The sequence below is a fragment of the Pseudophryne corroboree genome, chromosome 2, assembly GCF_028390025.1.
Source record: "Pseudophryne corroboree isolate aPseCor3 chromosome 2, aPseCor3.hap2, whole genome shotgun sequence".
NCBI lineage: Eukaryota > Metazoa > Chordata > Amphibia > Anura > Myobatrachidae > Pseudophryne > Pseudophryne corroboree.
The window spans coordinates 59,121,923-59,149,012 of record NC_086445.1 but is presented as its reverse complement, the minus strand read 5'-3'; the positions used below and the strand labels follow the sequence as shown (position 1 = coordinate 59,149,012).

The 27,090-nt window shown below is 44.3% G+C and overlaps 1 protein-coding gene across 1 annotated transcript in view; it reads left to right on the top strand.

Annotated features, from left to right (window-relative positions):
• Positions 1-27,090, top strand: part of DLG2 (discs large MAGUK scaffold protein 2) — a 1,975,700-nt gene that overhangs the window by 1,277,838 nt on the left and 670,772 nt on the right. The window contains exon 6 of the mRNA XM_063950647.1: positions 17,130-17,222. Coding sequence (XP_063806717.1) covers positions 17,130-17,222 — 93 coding nt within the window. The remainder of the gene's footprint in view (positions 1-17,129; positions 17,223-27,090) is intronic.

Below are 27,090 nucleotides of genomic sequence, written 5' to 3'. Positions count from 1 at the left end.
GCATTTGTGTATCTGACACTGTGGGGCAATGTGTATCTGGCACTATGAGGCAATGTATATCTGGAACTCTGGGGGCATTTGTGTATCTGGCACAGTGAGGCAATGTGTCTCTGGCACAGTGAGGCAATGTGTATCTGGCACAGTGAGGCAATGTGTATCTGGCACAGTGAGGCAATGTGTATCTGGCACAGTGAGGCAATGTGTATCTGGCACCGTGGGGCAATGTATATCTGGCACTGTGGGGCAACGTGTATCTGGCACTATTGGGGTTATATGTGTATTTACCCCTCCCCCCATATGTGTATCACGCCCCCATTTTAATTGGCCATGCCCCATGTGGCATTTGGCCACACCTATTCTTTGGGCGCGTGCACTTTGGGCACGTGCACACAGTACCTATAAGACATTTTTTCTACTTGCACCACTGCATATAAGTCACTTTTTATGTGTATATCATTCAACTTACTCATTCACACAGCCCTAGATATTATTATCTGATAATCATGATGCGAAGTGACAAGAATCGAGAAACGTATGCACCTTGCAGTAATCACATGAGATCACATTAAACTTGTTGGAAATAAGACTTTTGGATAAATCAGACTGATTGATAAGGATTAGCATCTGTCATCTTTAAAAACAATAATTGGCTTCCCTGTGATTAACCCTCATCAGGCACACCTGGCCTGACAGGCGCCGCAAAGCTGTTCTCGCTCCCCTCTCCGCCCCAAGGGGGCGCGGGGGCCTGTCCCTCCTAGTACCTTCCTATCTCTAGGTGCTGTTCGAAACCCCCCCTAATCAGTTTTCCCGCCGCCTGCGTGGAGTGCAGTAGTGACCCTCCTGGCCTCTCAGGCACACTGCGCCCAAACTCCTCCCACTTTTAAGGTTATTTTTTCCTTTTATTTTCATCTATTAATTGTTTATTTTGCTCATTTTATGAATGAAAATTACAAAGATTATGGATATTTTGCGGAAATATGTAGGTTGTCCAGGGTGGCCCCTCAGGCACACCGCGCCCAAACTTATACTCATGTTCCTGGTTTCTCTTTTCTGCTTCCGATTTTCTGCTGAAATGGCCCGGAAAACCTACGATTTCTCTCTTTGTACATCCTAATGAAGGTCACTGATCACTTTAAGAGCGTTAGACTTGAGTTAATTAGGTGCTAATAACGATTTTCTAACAGGCGCCTGTCAGGTGACTGAACCCGGGAGTCCCAGAGGTGCGCCTGACGGAGGATTAATGTACACCACATGGCCAATATGGTCCCAAAGGCAGCTGTTTTTCTCGTGGCCTACTGGGACCAAATGTCAGATCTGCATATGTGTAGAACATCTGTGGTTAGTTCTCCAAGATGTTTGGAACAACCTCCCTGACAAGTTCCTTCAAAAACTGAGTGCAAGTGTACCTATTTCTTTATTTTATTTATTAACAGTTTCTCATATAGCGCAGCATTTTCCGTTGCACTTTACAATTGGAAACAACAGTGAAAAGACTAATTGGGTAATAACAGAAAGACAGAGAGGTAGGAAGGCCCTGCTCGCAAGCTTAAAGTCTATAGGGAAATAGGAAGAATACACAAGGATAGGCTCTGTCTATAGCATAGAGGTCCGACCAGATTGCAAATACAGTCCTGATGGGATATACTTTGATATGGATGCTTCTGAAGGTTATGTGGGCGGTTTAGGAATTTGATAGGCTTGCCAAAACAGGTTAGTTTTCAGGGAACGCTGGAAAGTTTGGAGGATAGGGGAGAGTACCTAGAAGAACTGATGCTGATTTGAAGATAAAGGGTGGTCACGCCAAATATTGATTTGATTTAGATTTCTCTTCTGTTCGTTCACTTTGCATTTTGTTAAATGATAAAAATAAACTATTAACAGTACTATTTTTTAAAACATTTTTACTTGGCATATATACACTGCTCAAAAAAATAAAGGGAACACTAAAATAACACATCCTAGATCTGAAGGAATGAAATATTCTTATTAAATACTTTGTTCTTTACATAGTTGAATGTGCTGACAACAAAATCACACAAAAATTATCAATGGAAATCAAATTTATTAACCCATGGAGGTCTGGATTTGGAGTCACACTCAAAATTAAAGTGGAAAAACACACTACAGGCTGATCCAACTTTGATGTAATGTCCTTAAAACAAGTCAAAATGAGGCTCAGTAGTGTGTGTGGCCTCCACGTGCCTGTATGACCTCCCTACAATGCCTGGGCATGCTCCTGATGAGGTGGCGGATGGTCTCCTGAGGGATCTCCTCCCAGACCTGGACTAAAGCATCCGCCAACTCCTGGACAGTCTGTGGTGCAATGTGGCGTTGGTGGATGGAGCGAGACATGATGTCCCAGATGTGCTCAATTGGATTCAGGTCTGGGGAACGGGCGGGTCAGTCCATAGCATCAATGCCTTCGTCTTGCAGGAACTGCTGACACACTCCAGCCACATTAGGTCTAGCATTGTTTTGCATTAGGAGGAACCCAGGGCCAACCGCACCAGCATATGGTCTCACAAGGGGTCTGAGGATCTCATCTCAGTACCTAATGGCAGTCAGGCTACCTCTGGCGAGCACATGGAGGGCTGTGCGGCCCCCCAAAGAAATGCCACCCCACACCATTACTGACCCACTGCCAAACCGGTCATGCTGGAGGATGTTGCAGGCAGCAGAACGTTCTCCTTGGCGTCGCCAGACTCTGTCACGTCTGTCACATGTGCTCAGTGAGAACCTGCATTCATCTGTGAAGAGCACAGGGCGTCAGTGGCGAATTTGACAATCTTGGTGTTCTCTGGCAAATGCCAAACGTCCTGCACGGTGTTGGGCTGTAAGCACAACCCCCACCTGTGGACGTCGGGCCCTCATACCACCCTCATGGAGTCTGTTTCTGATCGTTTGAGTAGACACATGCACATTTGTGGCTTGCTGGAGCTAATTTTTCAGGGCTCTGGCAGTGCTCCTCCTGTTCCTCCTTGCACAAAGGCGGAGGTAGCGGTCCTGCTGCTGGGTTGTTGCCCTCCTACGGCCTCCTCCACGTCTCCTGATGTACTGGCCTGTCTCCTGGTAGCGCCTCTATGCTCTGGACACTACGCTGACAGACACAGCAAACCTTCTTGTCACAGCTCGCATTGATGTGCCATCCTGGATGAGCTGCACTACCTGAGCCACTTGTGCGGGTTGTAGACTCCGTCTCATGCTACCACTAGAGTGAAAGCACCGCCAGCTTCCAAAAGTGACCAAAACATCAGCCAGAAAGCATAGGAGCTGAGAAGTGGTCTGTGGTCACCACCTGCAGAACAACTCCTTTATTGGGGGTGTCTTGCTAATTGCCTATAATTCCCACCTGTTGTCTATTCCATTTGCACAACAGCATGTGAAATTGAATGTCAATCAGTGTTGCTTCCTAAGTGGACAGTTTGATTTCACAGAAGTGTGATTGACTTGAAGTTACATTGTGTTGTTTAAGTGTTCCCTTAATTTTTTTGAGCAGTGTGTATATATATATATATATATATATATAGATAGATAGATAGATAGATAGATAGATAGATTTTATATATATATTAGCATCTGTGCATAGCCAGACATTCAATCTGTGTTACTGCCTCCTGCAATTAGCCCGGCACTATCCTTATTACATGAATTAATTTAACGTCCAGTGATTTTGTGTGATAGATGCGCCTTGACACTGGACTCTCAGTCACTATGCTCCCGAGCAGCACATGACACTGCCGTATGCGTGGTCTTGCTACTAAGAAATGTTTTTAATTGCCTTCGGAAATGAAAAATTCCTTTTGCATCTTTTCCCACAGAAAAAAAAAAAAAAAGGAAAAAACAACCCCTGTTTTTGTCTCAGGCTGTTTTTACCCTGGGTGCGCCGGCCCCAGCCTAACTGCGCGCTGTAAAGGTTACAGAGTGACATCCACTTTGGCTGTCCTGCTGCGTGCTGGCACTAGTGGCTGATAAACATAACATAGACTGGTATCCCAGCTGTGCGGAGCATTGATTGGCTCTGCCTACAGCACAGATGCTGTCATCTTGCTCTGTGAGTTGACTCGTGTATTGACAGAGAGCTTCCAGCCAGCAGAACCCGCTGTGTAACCCTAAAAGCTCTGCATTCGCAGTGCTTTCTACATAGAGAAACAGCTGTAGAGGGACTGTTGTCAAAGAGTACTCCTTGGCAGGAGGGACCGTAGTCCATCATGCTCCTCTCTCACAGATAAACTCTCTCATCCTCATCCGGGGTACCACTTAGAGCCAGAGCGCCCAGGCACACTGCTTCAGAATTCTGCTTACCCTGCAATCATGTGTGATCCCTACTGTGAGTGTAATTGGCAGAACCCCCCGCCTACTGGACACTATCAGCCTGCTCAGAGCGGTGCAAGTCACTTACCCCTGGGATCACCGTACAGCAAAAAGTTTCCTGCTCGCTGGGGTAATAATGCACAGAGGAGCCCCTACAGAGGAATGGAGAGAGCCTCGGAATCTGCCAGGTATTGCTGCTCGGAATGTACCTGCTCCCAGGGATGGGTCAGCCCCCTCCAGGTGAGTATCGCGCGCTGCAGACCACACAGGGTTAACAGAACGACTGAGAAGAAGCTGATGCGGAGGGATTATTGAAAAAATTATTTTGTGATTTGTGTTTTATTATTTTTAGGATCTCACGACTGGGACGCCAGATGCGCTAAAATCATTTTGTTGAAATGCTGCTGTAAACCAAACGTTAACCAGATAACTGGATACGTGACTATTGTACATAAACAACAATGTCATATGTTTATTCAAATAGGACATTACAGTCATTAGCCATTCTCAGTGTGAACAGTAATCAACATGTATTTACTATATCAGAATGTTTATTTACACTGCATATATATATATATATATATATATATATATTCATAGATTTATATATTACAAGTTAATAGTGCAACTACTGTACTATACATGCCTATATGTGTCACTGTTCTTGCTTGCTAATACCCCTTTCACACCGCACAAATAACTTGGTATCGACATGGGTCGACGTGCGGTGTGAAAGGGGCATAGCCGAAATCCCGGGTCGCCTAACCCGGCAATTCAACCCGAGAATAAAGCAGTGTTATACCCGGGTTGAATACCGGGTCAGTGGCTGCATAAAAGGGATCCCGGGTCGATGCGTCCCGGGACCTGTTTACTACTGCAGGGAGATGATTTCATCTCCCAGCGCCGCCTCCACCTCCGCCTCCGCCCCCCGCTGCTATGGCATCCCGCCCCGGCATATTGGCGAGTCGGGGAAGCCTGCAGCAGCTGCCAATGCCGGATCCTACCCGGGAAGGACCCGTTTCCAATTCCCAGGTGAGATCCGGCATTGGCGGTGTGAAAGGGGTATAACAGACAAGGGGACTGTACTGCAAAGTATGCAATAGTAGTCATACCCATACAGTTTACTGAGGGGTCTATTCATGAAGCAGTGAAAACTGTGGAGAAGTGAGCCAGTGGAGAAGAACCAATCAGCACTGAAGTAACATTTATAATTTGCATACTATAAAATCATACAGCAAAGCTGATTGGTTGCCATGGACAACATCTCCAGTGGCTCACTTCTCCACTCTTTTCACTGCTTCATGAATAAACCCCTAAGTCAGCTACCTTATTGTGTGTGTGCAATATACATTTTATATTTCTTCATTTTATGTTTCATCATGCAATTCTGTATATTCCTTAATAGATATTTCCCTGCCTGAGGGAGTTGTAATGGCGGAATCAGTCAACACCTTTAAGAATGGGTTAGATAAATTCCTAATGGATAAGGATATCCAGGGTTATGAAGCGTAGTCGCGCAGTATAGTTACTACAAAAAGAGGAATAAAACACAACGGCTGACATCAGCATCAGACAAAATGTAGACCAAAATAATCCTGCATAGGAGACCACAAATAGGTTGAACTTGATGGACAAATTGTCTTTTTTCAACCTTAGATACTATTTTACTATGTTACTCTATCTATGGGGTGATTATTTAAACCAGATATTCTCAAACGCGGTCCTCAAGGCAACCAAGCGGTCCATGTTTTAACTATATCCATGCTTGACCACAGGTGGCTTACTTAGTACCTCAGTCGATTTGATTTAACCATCAATTTGATTTAATTTGATTGAGTCATGGCTATACCTAAAACCTGGATCTTTGGGGTGCCTTGAGGATCACATTTTAGAACCTCTGATATAAAAATTGAACATCACACCAACAAACCCACCTTCCCAATGATTTTATACCATGCCTGGGATAGGGGCTGGCTGTGCGTAGGGTGCAGTCTCTAGCCGAGAGGTATTCCCCCTGTAATCGTTTGGTAGAAGTATGTAATAGTTTGGTGGAAGTCTGTAATAGTTTGGTGGAAGTCTTTAATCGTTTGCTGGAAGTCTGTAATAGTTTGGTAGTAGTCTGTAATAGTTTGGTAGACGTCTGTAATAGTTGGGTGGAAGTCTGTAATAGTTCGGTAGAAATCTGTAATAGTTTGGTAGAAGTCTATAATAGTTTGGTAGATGTCTGTAATAGTTTGCTGGAAGTCTGTAATAGTTTGGTAGATGTCAGTAATAGTTTGGTGGAAGTCTGTAATAGTTTGGTAGAAGTCTGTAATAGTTTGGTAGATGTCTGTAATAGTTTGGTGGAAGTCTGTAATAGTTTGGTAGAAGTCTGTAATAGTTTGGTAGATGTCTGTAATAGTTTGATGGAAGTCTGTAATAGTTTGGTGGAAGTCTGTAATAGTTCAGTAGAAGTTCGTAATAGTTTGGTAGTAGTCTGTAATAGTTTGGTAGAAGTCTGTAATAGTTTGTAGTAGTCTGCAATAGTTTGGTAGAAGTCTGTAATAGTTTGGTAGTAGTCTGTAGAAGTCCGTAATAGTTTGGTAGTAGTCTGTAATAGTTTGGTAGAAGTCTGTAATAGTTTGGTAGTAGTCTGCAATAGTTTGGTAGAAGTCTGTAGAAGTCTGTAATAATTTGGTAGAAGTCTGTAATAGTTTGGTAGAAGTCTGTAATAGTTTGGTAGTAGTCTGCAATAGCTTGGTAGAAGTCTGTAGAAGTCTGTAATAATTTGGTAGAAGTCTGTAATAGTTTGGTAGAAGTCTGTAATAGTTCGGTAGATGTCTGTAATAGTTCGGTAGACGTCTGTAATAGTTTGATAGTAGTCTGTAATAGTTTGGTGGAAGTCTGTAATAGTTTGGGAGAAGTCTGTAATAGTTTGGTAGAAGTCTTTAATAGTTTGATAGACGTCTGTAATAGTTCGGTAGACGTCTGTAATAGTACTGTAGTTTGGTAGAAGTCTGTAGAAGTCTGTAATAGTTTGGTAGAAGTATGTAATAGTAGTTTGGTAGAAGTCTGTAATAGTTCTGTAGATGTCTGTAATAGTTTGATGGAAGTCTGTAATAGTTTGGTGGAAGTCTGTAATAGTTCAGTAGAAGTTCGTAATAGTTTGGTAGTAGTCTGTAATAGTTTGGTAGAAGTCTGTAATAGTTTGGTAGTAGTCTGCAATAGTTTGGTAGAAGTTTGTAATAGTTTGGTAGTAGTCTGTAGAAGTCCGTAATAGTTTGGTAGTAGTCTGTAATAGTTTGGTAGAAGTCTGTAATAGTTTGGTAGTAGTCTGCAATAGTTTGGTAGAAGTCTGTAGAAGTCTGTAATAATTTGGTAGAAGTCTGTAATAGTTTGGTAGAAGTCTGTAATAGTTTGGTAGTAGTCTGCAATAGTTTGGTAGAAGTCTGTAGAAGTCTGTAATAATTTGGTAGAAGTCTGTAATAGTTTGGTAGAAGTCTGTAATAGTTCGGTAGATGTCTGTAATAGTTCGGTAGACGTCTGTAATAGTTTGATAGTAGTCTGTAATAGTTTGGTGGAAGTCTGTAATAGTTTGGGAGAAGTCTGTAATAGTTTGGTAGAAGTCTTTAATAGTTTGATAGACGTCTGTAATAGTTCGGTAGACGTCTGTAATAGTACTGTAGTTTGGTAGAAGTCTGTAGAAGTCTGTAATAGTTTGGTAGAAGTCTGTAATAGTAGTTTGGTAGAAGTCTGTAATAGTTCTGTAGATGTCTGTAATAGTTTGGTGGAAGTCTGTAATAGTTTGTTAGAAGTCTGTAATAGTTTGGTAGTAGTCTGTAATAGTTTGGTAGTAGTCTGTAGAAGTCTGTAATAGTTTGGTAGAAGTCTGTAAAAGTTCGGTAGATGTCTGTAACAGTTTTGGTAGAAGTCTGTAATAGTTTGGTAGAAGTCTCTAATAGTTTGATAGTAGTCTGTAATAGTTTGGTAATAGTCTGTAATAGTTTGGTGGAAGTCTGTAATAGTACTGTAGTTTGGTAGAAGTCTGTAATAGTTCGGTAGACGTCTGTAATACAGTAGTTTGGTAGAATTCTGCAATAGTTTGCATGCTGCATGGAGTGTGATTAGGTGGCTGGATCAGTGCCGTAACTAGGTATTTTAGCGCTGTGTGCAAGAAACGGCATTGGCGCCCCCCCTACGCAAGACAGGGGTAGTGCGCGTTGCAGGCGCGCAAAAAATATATAGGGCGTGGCTTCATGGGAAAGGGGCATGGCCACAAAATAATACCAATTCATACTACGGTGCATAGTAGTCTCCATTATTCAAATTACGCTGCACAGTAGCGCCACTACACCAGGTAGAGCCCCTTTTTACACATTACGGCAGACAGCGTCTCCCTTTTTACACATTACGGCAGACAGCATCCCCTTTTTACACATTACGGCAGACAGCGTTCCCTTTTTAACACATTACAGCAGGCAACGTCCCTTTTTTTACACATTACGGCAGGCAGCGTCACCCTTTTTACACATTACGGCAGGCAGCGTGCCTTTTTACACATTATGGCAGACAGCGTCCCCCTTTTTACACATTGCGGCAGACAGCGTCCCCCTTTTTACACATTACGGCAGACAGCGTCCCCTTTTTACACATTACGGCAGACAGCGTTCTCTTATTAACACATTACGGCAGGCAGCATCCCCCTTTTTACACATTGCGGCAGACAGCGTCCCTTTTTACACATTACGGCAGACAGCGTCCCCCTTTTTACACATTACGGCAGCCAGTGTCCCCCTTTTTACACACTACGGCAGACAGCGTGCCTTTTTACACATTACGGCAGCCAGTGTCCCCCTTTTTACACATTACGGGAGACGGAGTCCCCCTTTTTACACGTTGCGGCAGACTGAGTCCCCCTTTTTACACATTGCAGCAGACACGAGAGAGAAAGAAAGAAAGAAAGAAAGAAACAAAGAGATTTATACTTACCATCTCTACCCGCTGACAGTCAGGCTCCTCGTGCTGGCAGAGATCGCGGGCAGCCACAGGGGAGTAGGAGGAGGAGGGAGGGGGACTGGAGCCGCAGCAACACTATGTCATTGGTAGTAGTGCTGCTGCAGCAGTCCCCTCTTCTTCCGCATTGGCTGCCCGCCGCCACTGAGAATCTTGGGATGAGGGAACCGCATCCCAGCATTCACTGCAGCGCCGGGCAACCAATACAGAAGGAGAGGGGACTGCTGCAGCAGCGCTACTACCAATGACATAGCGCTGCTGCGGCTGCAGTCCCCCTCCCTCCTCCTCCTGCGCTGCTCTCCTCAACAGCGCGGCGCACGGCACACAACAGGCAGCTTGTAATGAGTCAATTTGACTCATTACAAGCCGCTGTCCGTGCGCCCTCAGGGTAACTGCGCTGTGTGCCAGACACACCTGGAACATAGGTAGTTACGGCGCGGGGCTGGATAGTTTGTGGTGATTACTTATTCATTCTGAATGGGTGATCAGTTGGGTGCTTTTCAGTGGAGAGGGCCTGGGAAGGGGGAAGCGGGGGTTCTAGTTTCATACAGAATCTATAGATGACTTTTGAGTGGCTCTGCTAATAAAAAGCTGCATTTTACTACTTTTCCACAGCCCTCAAGTGTGTAATCCAATACAGGTAGTACAGTAGAAAAGAGTGGAGACATCCAGATAAAGGAGGGCACACCAAGCCTATTGTGAGCCAGGGCATCCAGACGGGGGCTCATTTATATAGGCAGAGATCATTCCAGCATGGTCAGGGCCATGAAATAAAGATGGTGAACTGCCCATAGTTGGGCACAAACTGCAATGGGAATCCTCAGAGATGCTGATTGTTGGGGAGGGTTTGGCAGGAACGTTAGTGTCATGTCTGCAGCATCAGTTCATTCTCTTCTACACACACAGGCCGGATGTAACAATTTTTTTTTATCATTTTCAGCCACAGGCAAATGTGGCCCTTCCGCTTCCCTCTCTGTCTCACTTGTAGCCATTCTGCTGCCAGCGTGTAAAGAATAGAGTTCATTAGCTGCACTGTCCTGCAGCTTTGCTAGCCATGCCGCCTCAACAAGTCCTGCCCAGTCCCTGGGTTGAGGCCCCTGTCACTGTTGGACTTTCCACAGCTGCTGAATGCCATCGCTGGGTCTCCATTGCTCTCATTCTGACATCGGCTGCTTAGGCCTGAAGCACACTGCTCTCCCCTGCAGGGATAAGGAAAGGGTTGGTTCTATATTGGAGTGGGAGAAGGGACCTTCTGACGTACCTAGGGGAGGAGACCTGTCACCAGGGGGAGGAGCTGCGGCCGAACAAGGTACCCGAAAAGTACCCTCGCGGGCTCGCTTCGCTCGCCACGCTTCGGGCACGGTGGCTCGCTTCGCTCGCCACCCAATTACTAAAGGTAATAGTTGGTGGTGTGGCGTAGCTCCTCCCCCTTGTGTCGTGGCTCCTCCCCCTGACGGAAAAGGTCCCTTAGGCCACTTGGATCTAGCCTCTACCATAAGGAAAGTGCTGCAGGTTGTCCACTGTTCCTAAGCAAGGCTCCACCACAGCTTCCTGCCATCCAGGATTGTTGTATCTCTGCATTAATGGATATTGGGGGTCATTCCGAGTTGATCGTAGCTGTGCAAAATTTAGCACAGCTACGATTATTCACACTGACGTAAGGGGGGACGCCCAGCACAGGGCTAGTCCGTCCCGCATGTCAGTGTCGCTCCCCCCCCCCCCCCGCAGAAGGCACAGCGGCGATGCCTTTGCACTTAAAGAGTAGCTCCTGACCAGCGCAGCTTTAGCGTGCTGGCCGGGAGCTACTCGTCGCTCCCCTGCCCGCAGCGGCTGCGTGTGATGTCACGCAGCCGCTGCGGCCCGCCCCCCGAACGGTCCGGCCACACCTGTGTTGGCCTGACCGTGCCCCCTAAACGGCGTCTTAATACCGCCGTCCAGCCCCGTCCAGCCCCCTCCCGCCCAGCGACCGCCTCTGCCTCAGAGGCGATCGCTAGGCAACGATGGCTGCTATGCGCCGGTGCACTGCGGCGCCGGCACATGCGCAGTTCTGACCCGATCGCTGCGCTGCGAGAAACTGCAGCGAGCGATCGGGTCGGAATGTCCCCCATTGTTGAATCTCTGCATTAATGCATATGCAGGGTAAATTAGTAAATGATCATTACAAAACTCCATGGAGCAGGGTGTCATACTGTGGCCGCAGTCCATACACTGCACATCACCGCAGCACATTACCGATGTGTCCCGTTACAGCTTTTGCGATTGCAATGCGCATGCATGAAGGGGTTGCTGCGATCTCACTCGCAATGAGGATTTAATGGAAAAGTGATTGACAGGAAGTGAACGTTCGGAGGTGTTAACAGGGGGTTTACGGGGAGTGGCTGGGAAAACGCAGGGGTGTCGTGGCCGATTTTCTAGCGTGTATCTGCTGACGGCTGTGAGCTTGTATGCACAAGAACGTGGAGCCTGAGTCACTACGGCTGTGTCCTCTCTGCGTAGCCATAGACCAACCCTTAGCTCCGATGTTCCTCATTTTGCAAATAGGCTGCGCATGTGTACGCAATTGCGAATGAGTTTGCGATGGCTCCGGTAGGAGTCTCTTTTCAGGGCGGCAGCTTCAGTTCTCTAGCCTAGACATCGCAAGTGCAATTGTGTACAAACATGAATTGGTCCCATTATCGCTTAGCTGGTAGCGGTTTTTCAGGGGGCGTTACTTTATTAACTTGAGCAGATTCTGGGGGTCATTCCGAGTTGATCGTTCGCTGTCGCTTTTCGCAGCGCAGTAAACAGGTTACTACCGCGCATGTGTATGCACCGCAATGCGCAGGCGCATCGTACGGCTACAAAGCCGATCGTTGCTGGGCGATGGATTTAACGAAGAATCCATTCGCACAGCCGATTGCAAGGAGATTGACAGGAAGAGGGCGTTTGTGGGTGGCAACCGACCGTTTTCTGGGAGTGGTGCGGCGAACGCAGGCGTGTCCAGGCGTTTGGAGGGCGGATGTCTGACGTAATTCCGGGACCTGCAACGCTGGATTCATCGCACAGGGTAAGTAACGGGTACCCTGGTCTTGTTCTACACAAAACTTTTTTTTGCATAGCAGGGCTGCACAAGCGATCGCAGCCTTGCTATGCAAAAATACACTCCCCCATAGGCGGCGTATAGTTGATCGCACGGGCTGCAAAAAGTTGCAGCGTGCGATCAACTCGGAATGACCCCTGATGTCAGTTTGGTAAGTTGTCTCCTGCGTTGTATTCTATGCGCGAATGCTGTAATTACAAAAGGAAATAAAAAATATGCAGATTTTAGCCATCAATAAAAATAAACCCAAATTTATGCCTCTCTTAATTACTGCTACTATACATACTGTAAAATGACAAAACAAATAACAGAGCTTCATTAAACATTTATAACACTTTAATTGGCTTTTGGAAATTATGTTTGTCTTATATACGGGTGTGGTATGTTAGGTAGATTAGATTTAGGTCGACAGTGTCTAGGTCGACAGTAAGTAGATCAACATGGTTTCTAGGTCAGTAGAGACTTTATGTTGACACGTACTAGGTCGACGTGAGAAAAGGTCGACATGAGTTTTCTTCCTTTTTTTGGTGTCGTTTTCTCCGTACAGTGACCGGGAACCCCAATTAGTGCTCCGTGTCCCCTTGTTTGGCATCGCTCTGCTACCGCTGCACTCAGCACAGGTTACCATTACCAACTGTAGTCCACGTGGATGGTACAGTACTGTATGAAAAAGTTAAAAAAAATGAAGTAAAAAAGTAAAAAAACTCATGTCGACCTTTTGTCATGTCGACCTACAGTTCCTGTCGATCTAGAAACCATGTCGACCTACTTACTGTCGACCAATAGTGGTCGACCTAGACAGTGTCGACCTACTTACTGTCGACCTAACGACCGGATTCCTTATATAAAAGCAAACTGGGTTTTTTGATAAGCAAATTCTTATTACTGTTACCGTTAATTAAAAACAGAGAATTTAATTACCTTTTTATTTTTTGTCTCTTTTATAAAATAGAGAAAATGATGATAAGTAAGTATCCAACTTGCTGCTTGTAGCAGAGGTGGATGCAAAATAACAGGAGCAATTCAACATTGCTCCGGTGCGGAGACAGCTTATCCGAAGATCAGCAGTCCCGCAATCCCTACCATTGCTACTGGTAGTGTTGGTGCACATGCGTGAACTTGGGTTTAAGCGTGTGTGCCTTAAACCCGACGTCTGGCGGAGGAAGCCAAAAAGTGGCTGAGGGATCTGAAGGATCTTTTTGCGCAAGCTAGGACTCCTACCCATAGGGAATCAACGCCATCAGAAGATGGCAAAGGTTCCCACTGTCTTTAAGTAATGTGTTTTTTGGAGCTTAATAAATCTAGGTCCCCATACTAGTGTAGGACAGATCGGGACTGAAAGGTACGCAGGAGATATCTGTAATATCTCCTGCATTACTTTTATAATGAATGGCCTCAGTACTTCATTTCTACAAAAGTAGGTCAAATTTTTAATTTCCACCTACTTTTGTAGAAATTAAAGCATATTTATGGACTTTATGTCCGCCCCCTCAGGGGCAGCCAGGCTGGCAAAACAGTGGGCGTGACATTGTTATAGGTTGGCAGTGCAGGGACACGATTGCGTCCAGGGGTGGATTGGGAACAAAAAGCGGCCCTGGAAAAATTTGTACTAGTGGCCCCACATGGGCAGTACCAGAGGTGAAAGGTCTAGCCATGGGCCATGGCAGCAGCACCCTCCCCCCAAGACTTTCCAGATAGTGGGCATGTCCAGCATCAAGGGGGAAGTTAAAAGGAAATAAAATTAAATGTTATGAGCACATTATATAATACACCTTTAGAATTTAGGAAACTATACAATTCTTTAGAAAGATATATTTTCTTGCTTATTACACCAACTGTATCCCAATCACTATTCACTCAATCTTATATGTCAGCCAAGCAGGCAGACAGAGCATACACTAGATCATCTGCAATCACAGGCTAAGTGGCAAAATAATTTTCATATATGCAAATTGTTTGGCATCTTATTCATATGTCTATAAATAGGACTATATGTCCTCAAACATAACAGGTCCCACGGGTGCGCCGGCCCACCGGGAATCTTCCCTGTGGACCCTATGGCCAATCCGCCTCTGATTGCGTCATTGAATCCCTGCCATAAAATGCCCAGATTACCGCCATTGTAAAGCGGGGGCGGGCTATGGTGACATAATTAAGCGCAAATGGCATCATCACCCCCCTCCACCCCCCCCTCCCCCTTCCCCGGACTGCCCATGTTTGGGGACGGCTGCAGGGGGTGCGGTGATGGAGACCGGCTTCAGGAGATTTGCACACTACCCTGGACGGCCAGGAGTTCCTCCCGAGTTTTGGGAGCCTCCCGGCCATTCTGGGAGAGAAGTCAAATATGAATTAAAGGATAAGGAATAGACCCCTATTCATTGGACTTTCTTAATAATACACTTTTAGTATAGAGAAGTCTACAAAATGTAACCTTTAATTATTATGCAGTTTTATTTTTGACAATAATGGTGAATGATGTATTGGGTGCAAAATTTTCGTACTCTCAGTTTTGGAGGTTTTTAGACTTTTACGTGTTGCTGTGTGCTTATTTATTTGTACGTATCTGCTTCACATATTTGTGCCATTTTCAGTTATCTTACTCATTTCATATAGTTACTATAGCTACAGCCTGAATAATCTGTCAAATTAGATTTGTAACCATGTAGCAGAATAAGTGGGGTGCAGTATGCCAGGAATTTTGAGTAATTCTTATAGATGCCTTTTCAGGATTATACAGCGCATAAATACATAATTCTCAGTTAGGACAGTTTTAAATTGATGTATATCACAGGTTGTGTATTACTGAGCTGGATAATGAACCTGAAACAGCAGAAAGGTCCAATGTCCATCCTGTTCTATGCCAACGCTGCTTTTATAACAGAGTAGACATAGGCCCTCATTCTGAGTTGATCGCTAGCTGCATTCGTTCGCAGCGCCGCGATTAGGTAAAAAGCGGCATTTCTGCGCATGCGTATGGGGCGCACTGCGCACGAGCGACGTACTTTCACAAAAGCCGATGCAGTTTCACACAAGGTCTAGCGGCGCTTTTAAGTCGCAATGCTGGCCGCAGAGTGATTGGCAGGAAGTGTGTGTTTCTGGGTGGTAACTGACTGTTTTCGGGGAGTGTGTGTAAAAACGAAGGCGTGTCGGAGACAAATGCAGGAGTGGCTGGGGAAGCGGGGGAGTGGCTGGCCGAACGCAGGGCGTGTTTGTGACGTCAAAACAAGAACTAAACAGACTGAAGTGATCGCTAGCTAGGAGTAAGTCTCGAGCTACTCAGAAACTGCACAATCTTTTTTGCAGCAGCGCTGCGATCCTTTCGTTCGCACTTCTGCTAAGCTAAGATACACTCCCAGAGGGCGGCAGCTTAGCGTTTGTACTGCTGCTAAAAGCAGCTAGCGAGCGAACAACTCGGAATGAGGGCCATAGAGTAATTGACAAATTGGCAAACCTGCTTTGTGCAAATGCTCCGTGTGGGTTGGTGGATTCATGCAGATTGGTATGTACAGTGATTTAGCAGCAGCTTAAATGACTGCGGTTTCAGCTAAGATCTTATCAGGCCATAAATAGTTGGGAGGAGGGTATGTCCTGCTGTGGCAGGTTATAGTTTCATCTTTAATAGAACTGCAGTGGCAGGTTAGGTTATCCCTGAATTATGTATTTTACCTTTAGAGACATATTATTGTGAAGCTTTGTATTTGATTCCCTTTAACTAATCCAAAACTTTTTTTAAACATGTTACAAAATAATACATAATTCGTAATAGGTTGTCGGGGAGGGAATTCTACCGTGGAAAGTATTCTGTAGATAGTAATACACCATGGCCTAATTCAAGGTTGATTGCAAAACAACATTTTCCTCTAATGGGCAAAACCATGGCCCTCATTCCGAGTTGTTCGCTCGGTATTTTTCATCGCATCGCAGTGAAAATCCGCTTAGTACGCATGCGCAATGTTCGCACTGCGACTGCGCCAAGTAACTTTACTATGAAGAAAGTATTTTTACTCACGGCTTTTTCTTCGCTCCGGCGATCGTAATGTGATTGACAGGAAATGGGTGTTACTGGGCGGATACACGGCGTTTCAGGGGCGTGTGGCTGAAAACGCTACCGTTTCCGGAAAAAACGCAGGAGTGGCCGGGGAAACGGTGGGAGTGCCTGGGCGAACGCTGGGTGTGTTTGTGACGTCAACCAGGAACGACAAGCACTGAAATGATCGCACAGGCAGAGTAAGTCTGGAGCTACTCTGAAACTGCTAACTCGTTTGTAATCGCAATATTGCGCGTACGTCGGTCGCAATTTTAAGAAGCTAAGATTCACTCCCAGTAGGCGGCGGCTTAGCGTGTGTAACTCTGCTACATTCGCCTTGCGAGCGAACAACTCGGAATGAGGGCCCATGTGCAGTGCAGGTGGGGCAGATGTAACATGTGCAGAGAGAGTTAGATTTGGGTGGGGTGTGTTCAAACTGAAATCTAAACTGCAGTGTAAAAATAAAGCAGCCGGTATTTACCCTGCACAGAAACAATATAACCCACCCAAATGTAACTCTATCTGTACATGTTACATCTGCCCCCCCCCCCCCCCCTGCAGTGCAACATGGTTTTGACCATTAGAGGAAAATGTTGTTTTGCAATCAACCATTGATTAGAGATAACAGTAAAACAAAAATATCCTGCTGATGTATGGATACTCAGCCTGGCAATGACTGAAGAACATATAATCAACTGAAATTTTCTTGTTTCTTTCCAGGCCAGCCCCGCTCCAATAATTGTGAACACAGATACCTTGGATACCATCCCTTATGTCAGCTACACCCCGTTCCATGAAAACACAGTAAGCTATGTAAATAGATACAAATTATGTTTTTATGTATGTTAACAAAAACATTACTATGATTAAGCATAGTAATCTCATCATATATGTCTGTTTATATTGATTAAGGCAGCAATCCATTCGTTATTTTTTTCAAGTCCTTACATTTACCAGATTTATTTGTTTTGTTTTTTTCTCTTCAAACTTCAAGTAATGATTTATAATTCTGTTTAATGTCTTGGATGACACTGGAAACTAAAGTCACATGGAACATGATCCAGTGATCAGAGAGGCTTTGGAATGTGCCTCTGAGCTCTGTCTGTACTCTGCATTAGAGATGGACATCAGAAGCTGATGGTTAGCAATCAGCGATGTTCCTGATTCGATGCAAGCACTTTTTCCGTCGAATTGCAGGTATTCTATGGTTGTCAGCCACCTGATGAAGTGGTGTCCGAAGCTCAGCTAATATGCTTATGCAAGAAGGTCTGAATGCTTCTGTGCATGCATACATTATAACCATCGATGGTAGCACTGTACCTCTGGATGGTTATGGTGTGATGGCATTGCTGGATTTGATGTTGGAAGCCTGGCAACCATTCCGGTGTCCATCCCTTCTCTGCACTGTGATGTCTTCCTGTCCTTCCGATCACATGACACGATTAGAGCTGTGACCCCATATCTGTGTAGCAGACTGGGTGTGTCTGTCAGTCAAAAATAGGGGCGGATGCAAATAATATTTGGAAGACAGCATATTGCAGCAGTGAATGCAGTTGTAAAAAACCAACACTTGTGTCATCATTGTGGCCAGCCAAGCCTTTATGGCAGCATCAGAGCAGTGCTTATTGATGTGCCATGCTGGCCCTCGCTACTGAACATGTGACATCATGCAAGGGGGCGGAGGCTGCCGGCAGGAGAAATTACGGAGGTGTACAGACCCGCTGGGCAGCTCAACACTCTGCATGGTGTAGCCGAAGGTGCCGTGCTATCCAGATGCAGGTGCCGTGGGTCAGTGATGGTGCTGTTCAGGGCTGCCATCAGAAATTGTAGGACTCGGGACTGACAAAATATACAGGGCCTCTCCCTCCAAAAAAAAAAGATTCTGCCGCACTGCTCCACCCCTATGTGATGTCATACATTGTGACGTTACATATAGGTGGAGTGTTGTGGACCTACAGAAACGGTTTACAGAGAGCTGATGCACATATAAGGCTTGTGTTAAGAAGTAGTCCCTGCACATCAGCCTGCTGTTGATGTACAGACTGGTGCAGCTCTACAGGTATTGGCTGTAGGAGCCAGGGGTGGGGCTCCCTCTCTGTAAGGGCCCCACAGTCCCCCCCTGATGGCTGCCCTGGTGCTATCCCAAGGGCTTTGCAACCCGCACAGCGACACAGCTTGCACATCCCTCCCTATGGCCATGGTGGCTGGCCACACCCTCTGTGGTGGTAGCCACACCCCTTAAGCAGGGGCCCGTGCCACTGCATTCACCCGTCACCCTGCATGCCCCAGTCCCACACTGACTGCACAACTTTTTTTTGCTCATTGATCAGGGATAGCAGACAACATACAGGGAATTGTTCTAACAGTATTTATTATGCGGTGTACAGTAAGTAGTTTTACACGGAATACAATCTGCCAGTAACCTGCTGTCAGTACATGTAATGAATAATTGATAGCCTGGCTGTGATTCTAGCACTGCTAATGGGTGTTTGCACATTTTCCCATTGGAGGTAGGAATTAAGAGAATCCTCTGCCTAGAAGTTTACTTTCACTTGCACAAACAATGTAAGAACAATAGACAGTCTGTCAGCCAGATTAGCTACATTGGGTTTCAAATTACATTAATGTGCATTGCAAATCTAAATGGCTGCATACCTCATTTACAGCGAAACCACTCAGAGATGTAATAGGGCATTAGGAATTTGTGTTCTGCATTTATTACTGCAGAAATGTTCTTTCCCAAGCTCTGAGGAACACAAGGGTTAGATGCAAGGGCATGACAGTGTGTACAGGGGTGGGGCCAGAGCCATCTTATTGTATGGGCACTCCAGGTAGTTGCCCAAGGCCCCAAAAGTCTAGGGGCCCTCGAGCAAAGGCGGGCCAGGCTGGGGAGCATCTTACCCCCCAGGCTGGTGCCTCTGCAGCTTCTTGGGAGACACTTAGAGAATGCAGTCCAGCCTGCAGCCAGACAATGAATGGCTTCAGCATGCTGATTGGTGGATGGCTGGAGCTATCCACCAATCAGACTGCTGACAGCCATTCACTGTACGAAAGTATCTAGAGTGCCGGCACGGGACTGCAGGAGGGATAAGTCATGATTTGAAAAAAAAAAAGGTATTTATGTGAATGGTAGGGGCCCCAGTTCATTGCTTTGCCCAAGGCCTACAATGTTGTTAAGACAGCCCAGGGTGGGGTGGGTGCAAATTACCCAGACGGGCCTTCCGTGGATGCTCAGTCAGGCTACCCATCAGTGCTCTGCAGCATACATAGAGGACCCAGTGGTGCCGAAAAATTGCCGTGGTCACGTGTTGTGAGGGGGCGTGGCACATGACACTAGGGGGAGTAGCTACATGACACTAGCGGTGTGGCCACACGACACAGCCCCTTTTCTTTGCACTCTGGAGGCAAGGCTAGAAATGTATAGTAATGCCTCGAGTATAATAGAAATATATAGTAATAACCCCAGTATAATAGAAATATATAGTAATGCCTCCAGTATAATAGAAATATATAGTAATAACCCCAGTATAATATAAATATATAGTAATGCCTCGAGTATAATAGAAATATATAGTAATAACCCCAGTATAATAGAAATATATAGTAATGCCTCCAGTATAATAGAAATATATAGTAATAACCCAGTATAATAGAAATATATAGTGATACCTCCAGTATAATAGAAATATATAGTAATGCCTCCAGTATAATAGAAATATATAGTGATACCTCCAGTATAATTGAAATATATAGTGATACCTCCAGTATAATATAAATATATAGTGATGCCTCCAGTATAATAGAAATATATAGTAATAACCCCAGTATAATATAAATATATAGTAATGCCTCCAGTATAATATAAATATACAGTAATAACCCCAGTATAATAGAAATATATAGTAATGCCTCCAGTATAATAGAAATATATAGTAATAACCCCAGTATAATAGAAATATATAGTGATACCTCCAGTATAATAGAAATATATAGTAATGCCTCCAGTATAATAGAAATATATAGTGATACCTCCAGTATAATAGAAATATATAGTGATACCTCCAGTATAATAGAAATATATAGTGATACCTCCAGTATAATAGAAATATATAGTAATGCCTCCAGTATAATAGAAATATATAGTAATACCTCCAGTATAATAGAAATATATAGTAATGCCGCCAGTATAATAGAAATATATAGTAATACCTCCAGTATAATAGAAATATATAGTAATGCCGCCAGTATAATAGAAATATATAGTGATACCTCCAGTATAATAGAAATATATAGTGATACCTCCAGTATAATAGAAATATATAGTAATGCCTCCAGTATAATAGAAATATATAGTACTACCTCCAGTATAATAGAAATATATAGTACTGCCTCCAGTATAATAGAAATATATAGTAATGTCTCCAGTATAATAGAAATATATAGAAATGCCTCCAGTATAATAGAAATATATAGTAATACCTCCAGTATAATAGAAATATATAGTAATGCCGCCAGTATAATAGAAATATATAGTAATACCTCCAGTATAATAGAAATATATAGTAATGCCTCCAGTATAATAGAAATATATAGTAATAACCCCAGTATAATAGAAATATATAGTACTGCCTCCAGTATAATAGAAATATATAGTAATGTCTCCAGTATAATAGAAATATATAGTAATGTCTCCATTATAATAGAAATATATAGTAATGCCTCCAGTATAATAGAAATATATAGTGATGCCTCCAGTATAATAGAAATATATAGTGATACCTCCAGTATAATAGAAATATATAGTAATACCTCCAGTATAATAGAAATATATAGTAATGCCTCCAGTATAATAGAAATATATAGTAATGTCTCCAGTATAATAGAAATATATAGTAATGTCTCCATTATAATAGAAATATATAGTAATGCCTCCAGTACAATAGAAATATATAGTGATACCTCCAGTATAATAGAAATATATAGTGATACCTCCAGTATAATAGAAATATATAGTAATACCTCCAGTATAATACAAATATATAGTAATGTCTCCATTATAATAGAAATATATAGTAATGCCTCCAGTACAATAGAAATATATAGTGATACCTCCAGTATAATAGAAATATATAGTGATACCGCCAGTATAATAGAAATATATAGTGATACCTCCAGTATAATAGAAATATATAGTAATAACCCCAGTATAATATCAATATATAGTAATGCATCGAGTATAATAGAAATATATAGTAATAACCCCAGTATAATATAAATATATAGTAATGCCTCGAGTATAATAGAAATATATAGTAATAACCCCAGTATAATATAAATATATAGTAATGCCTCGAGTATAATAGAAATATATAGTAATAACCCCAGTATAATAGAAATATATAGTAATGCCTCCAGTATAATAGAAATATATAGTGATGCCTCCAGTATAATAGAAATATATAGTAATAACCCCAGTATAATAGAAATTTATAGTGATACCTCCAGTATAATAGAAATATATAGTAATGCCTCCAGTATAATAGAAATATATAGTGATACCTCCAGTATAATAGAAATATATAGTGATACCTCCAGTATAATAGAAATATATAGTGATGCCTCCAGTATAATAGAAATATATAGTAATAACCCCAGTATAATACAAATATATAGTAATGCCTCGAGTATAATAGAAATATATAGTAATAACCCCAGTATAATAGAAATATATAGTAATGCCTCCAGTATCTCCTATATATTTGCCTTAATCTGTGACTCTGTGCCCGTAACGCTGGGCGGAGTCACAGAGCTGGGCGGAGTCAACTGCATCTGCTGCAGGGAGCTACCCCATACCCAGTGCCAGCAGCAGTCAGGTGCAAGACCCTACCTTACAGTATAGGAGGTGAGGATGGCCACTAGCTGCCGGCTGCTGTGCCTGTCCTCCTCCCCCCCCAATCACCTGTGACAGCGGGCTGTGTGCTGTGCAGTGCGGGTTCCGAAAAGGGGGTGGAGCTACGGCGTCACAAGGGGCGGAGCTACACGGAATAGAGGGGCGGAGCTACACGGGACCAGACAGCTGAACAGTGGTGGAATCAGCATTGCAGTGACGGCCAGCCAGACTTGGTAAGTGGAGGGTGAGAGAGAAATGTGTGTGTGTGTGTGTGTGTGTGTGTGTGTGTGTGTGTGTATATAGTGGGGGGGGGTGTGTGTGGGTGAGTGGGTGGGTGTGTGTGTGTATATATGGTGGGGTGTGTGTGTTTGTATATATGTGTGAATTGTGTGTGTGTGAGGTATGTCTGTGTGTGCGCACTTTATGGACGCCACTGCTGGGGGGGCCATTACATGCAAGGACGCTACTAATATAGGGGGGGCATTACGTATAAGGACGCTACTACTATAGGGGGGGCATTACGTATAAGGACGCTACTACTATAGGGGGGGCATTACGTATAAGGACGCTACTACTATAGGGGGGCATTACGTATAAGGACGCTACTACTATGGGGGGCATTACGTATAAGGACGCTACTACTATAGGGGGGCATTACGTATAAGAACGCTACTACTATGGGGGGGCATTACGTATAAGGACGCTACTACTATAGGGGGGGCATTACGTATAAGGACGCTACTACTATGGGGGGGCATTACGTATAAGGACGCTACTACTATAGGGGGACATTACGTATAAGGAGGCTACTAATACTGGGGGGCATTACATATAAGGACGCTACTACTGGGGGGGGCATTATGTATAAGGACTCTATTACTTCTGGGGGCCATTATGTATAAGGACGGTGCTACTACTACTGGGAGGGCATTACATGTAAGGATGCTACTACTACTGGGGGGGCATTATGTATAAGGACGGTACTACTACTGGGGGCACATTATGTATAAGGATGCTACTACTACAGGGGTGGCATTACGTATAAGGACGCTACTATTACTGTTGGGGGGCATTACATATAACTGCTACTACTACTGGGGGGCATTACGTATAAGGACGCTACTACTACGGGTGGGGCATTACGTATAAGGATGCTACTATTACTGTTGTGGGGCATTACATATAACTGCTACTACTACTGGGGGGGCATTATGTATAAGGACACTACTACTGTTGGGGGGGCATTATGTATTAGGACGCTACTACTACTGGGGGGGCATTATGTATAAGAATGCTACTACTACTGGGGGGCATTATGTATAAGGATGCTACTACTACTGGGGGGGGGCATTATGTATAAGGACGCTACTATTACTGTTGGGGAGCATTACATATAACTGCTACTACTACTGGGGGGGCATTATGTATAAGGACACTACCACTATTGGGGGGGCATTACGTATATGGACGCTACTACTACGGGTGGGGAATTACGTATAAGGACGCTACTACTACGGGTGGGGCATTACGTATAAGATGAATAAGATTGTGCTACATTGTGGCGTAATTTTAAATGGGGGTACTATTGTGTGGCCATGCCCCTTAGTTGTGAGACTACACCACTTTTCCCGATGCACTACAAAGGAATATGGGAGGGCGCAAAATTCATAGTTTGCAGGGGGGCGCCGAACACCCTAGCACCGGCCCTGGCCACCAGTAGCAAAAGTACACCACGGCCACTGACACTATCTGCAGGGAGGGGAACAGCGCTGATATGGAGGGTACTTGCAGGCAGCGAGTCGCCGCCCGCAGCTCCTCTCCCACCTACACACCATACCTACCACCTGACACCCACACCCCAGGGAGAGGGCGCTAGCTCAGGCACCGCTAGATCAGCATCTGCAGCATACACACAAGGGCTGCCATGCTCGGCGGCAAGCGGTGCGGAGCATGTGCAGCGGGACAGCGCCAGGACGGGACACGCACTAATCAACATTGCTGCTGGGCCGGAGCTCCCTCCATCTGCAGCCTAAGGACGCGCGCCGCACCTCTCCAGGGAAACACCATGCCTGCCCGCCCACAGGGCTCCGGACGCTTACCTATGCTCCGCGATCACAGCAGCTGACGCTGCCAGGCAGGAAGGAGGAATGACGCCCGTCAGACGGGGCGGACAGTGTGCGGCGGAACGGGGCCAGGAAGGAATGCTGACCACGACCCATTGCTGCTGGGTCTGAGCTCCCTCCCTCTGCAGTCACCATCTCACAGCAGCAGCCTGGAGGTTAGTGGCCACCACGACCCGCACATCCTTACCTCACACATACCTCACACATACCTCACACATACCTCACATATACCTCACATATACCTCACATATACCTCACATACCTCACACATGAGAGCAAAGGTACACACACTGTGACATCACACCTGTAGCCCACCCCTATATCTGCTAAGTACTCCCTATGCCCTGTCACCCTCATCCTGCTCTCTAACTGCCTGTCTGTGTACTGGCCTTCACCCCTCTCACACCATCACCAACCCTCACTAACTACCACAGAGACTATGTGCACTGATATCTGCCCCTCCACCACCTGCAGCGCCCCTGGACCCCTCCCCATCCCCCGCAAACCCCCGCACCTGCCCCTCCACCACCCGTGGCACCCCCACCCACTGCGCCTTCGGACCCCCTACCCCACCCGCAGTGTCTTCCAAACCCCTCCCCCATCTGCAGCAGCCCCTCCCCCATCCGCCACACCCCGCATCTGGCTCTCCCCCGCCCGCTGCACCTTTGGATCCCCTACCCCACCCACGCAGCAGGCCCTTCCCAATCCGCATCGCCTACACCATTCGCAACAGCACCGCACCCGCCACTCCCCCACCCACGTTACCCCCGCATCCACCCCTCCCCCACCCACCGCGCCCCCTGGACACCTCCCCCATCCACTGCACACCCGCACCCACCCCTTCCCCATCTGCAGCGCCTTCGGAACCCCTCCTCCATCCGCAACAGCCCTGCAGCTGCCATCCCCCACCTGCGACACCCCTGCTCCTACCCCACCCACAGCGCCTTCATACCCCCTCCCCCATCCGCGGTCCCCACTCCCCAAACCCCTTCCTGTTGCAAGGGACTACGCCCCCTTCACCATCGGATGCCCTTTCATTGTGCAATATTCAAACACTAACAAAACTAGGAATGCAGGTAATACTCCATATATTGAACCCCAGAAAGGCGTGCAGGGGTTAAGGGGGCGTAGCCTCTTCCGACGGTGTGAAGAGCGCCCGTAGGGTGCGATGAAGCACCTAGTAATAGAAATATATAGTAATAACCCCAGTATAATAGAAATATATAGTGATACCTCCAGTATAATAGAAATATATAGTAATGCCTCCAGTATAATAGAAATATATAGTGATACCTCCAGTATAATAGAAATATATAGTGATACCTCCAGTATAATAGAAATATATAGTGATACCTCCAGTATAATAGAAATATATAGTGATACCTCCAGTATAATAGAAATATATAGTAATGCCTCCAGTATAATAGAAATATATAGTGATACCTCCAGTATAATAGAAATATATAGTAATGCCGCCAGTATAATAGAAATATATAGTAATACCTCCAGTATAATAGAAATATATAGTAATGCCGCCAGTATAATAGAAATATATAGTGATACCTCCAGTATAATAGAAATATATAGTGATACCTCCAGTATAATAGAAATATATAGTGATGCCTCCAGTATAATAGAAATATATAGTGATACCTCCAGTATAATAGAAATATATAGTGATGCCTCCAGTATAATAGAAATATATAGTGATGCCTCCAGTATAATAGAAATATATAGTAATACCTCCAGTATAATAGAAATATATAGTACTGCCTCCAGTATAATAGAAATATATAGTAATGTCTCCAGTATAATAGAAATATATAGTAATGCCTCCAGTATAATAGAAATATATAGTAATACCTCCAGTATAATAGAAATATATAGTAATGCCGCCAGTATAATAGAAATATATAGTAATACCTCCAGTATAATAGAAGTATATATTAATGCCTCCAGTATAATAGAAATATATAGTAATAACCCCAGTATAATAGAAATATATAGTACTGCCTCCAGTATAATAGAAATATATAGTAATGTCTCCAGTATAATAGAAATATATAGTAATGTCTCCAGTATAATAGAAATATATAGTAATGTCTCCATTATAATAGAAATATATAGTAATGCCTCCTGTATAATAGAAATATATAGTGATGCCTCCAGTATAATAGAAATATATAGTGATACCTCCAGTATAATAGAAATATATAGTAATACCTCCAGTATAATAGAAATATATAGTAATGCCTCCAGTATAATAGAAATATATAGTAATGTCTCCAGTATAATAGAAATATATAGTAATGTCTCCATTATAATAGAAATATATAGTAATGCCTCCAATACAATAGAAATATATAGTGATACCTCCAGTATAATAGAAATATATAGTAATGCCTCCAGTATAATAGAAATATATAGTGATACCTCCAGTATAATAGAAATATATAGTAATGCCTCCAGTATAATAGAAATATATAGTAATACCTCCAGTATAATAGAAATATATAGTAATGCCGCCAGTATAATAGAAATATATAGTAATACCTCCAGTATAATAGAAATATATAGTAATGCCGCCAGTATAATAGAAATATATAGTGATACCTCCAGTATAATAGAAATATATAGTGATACCTCCAGTATAATAGAAATATATAGT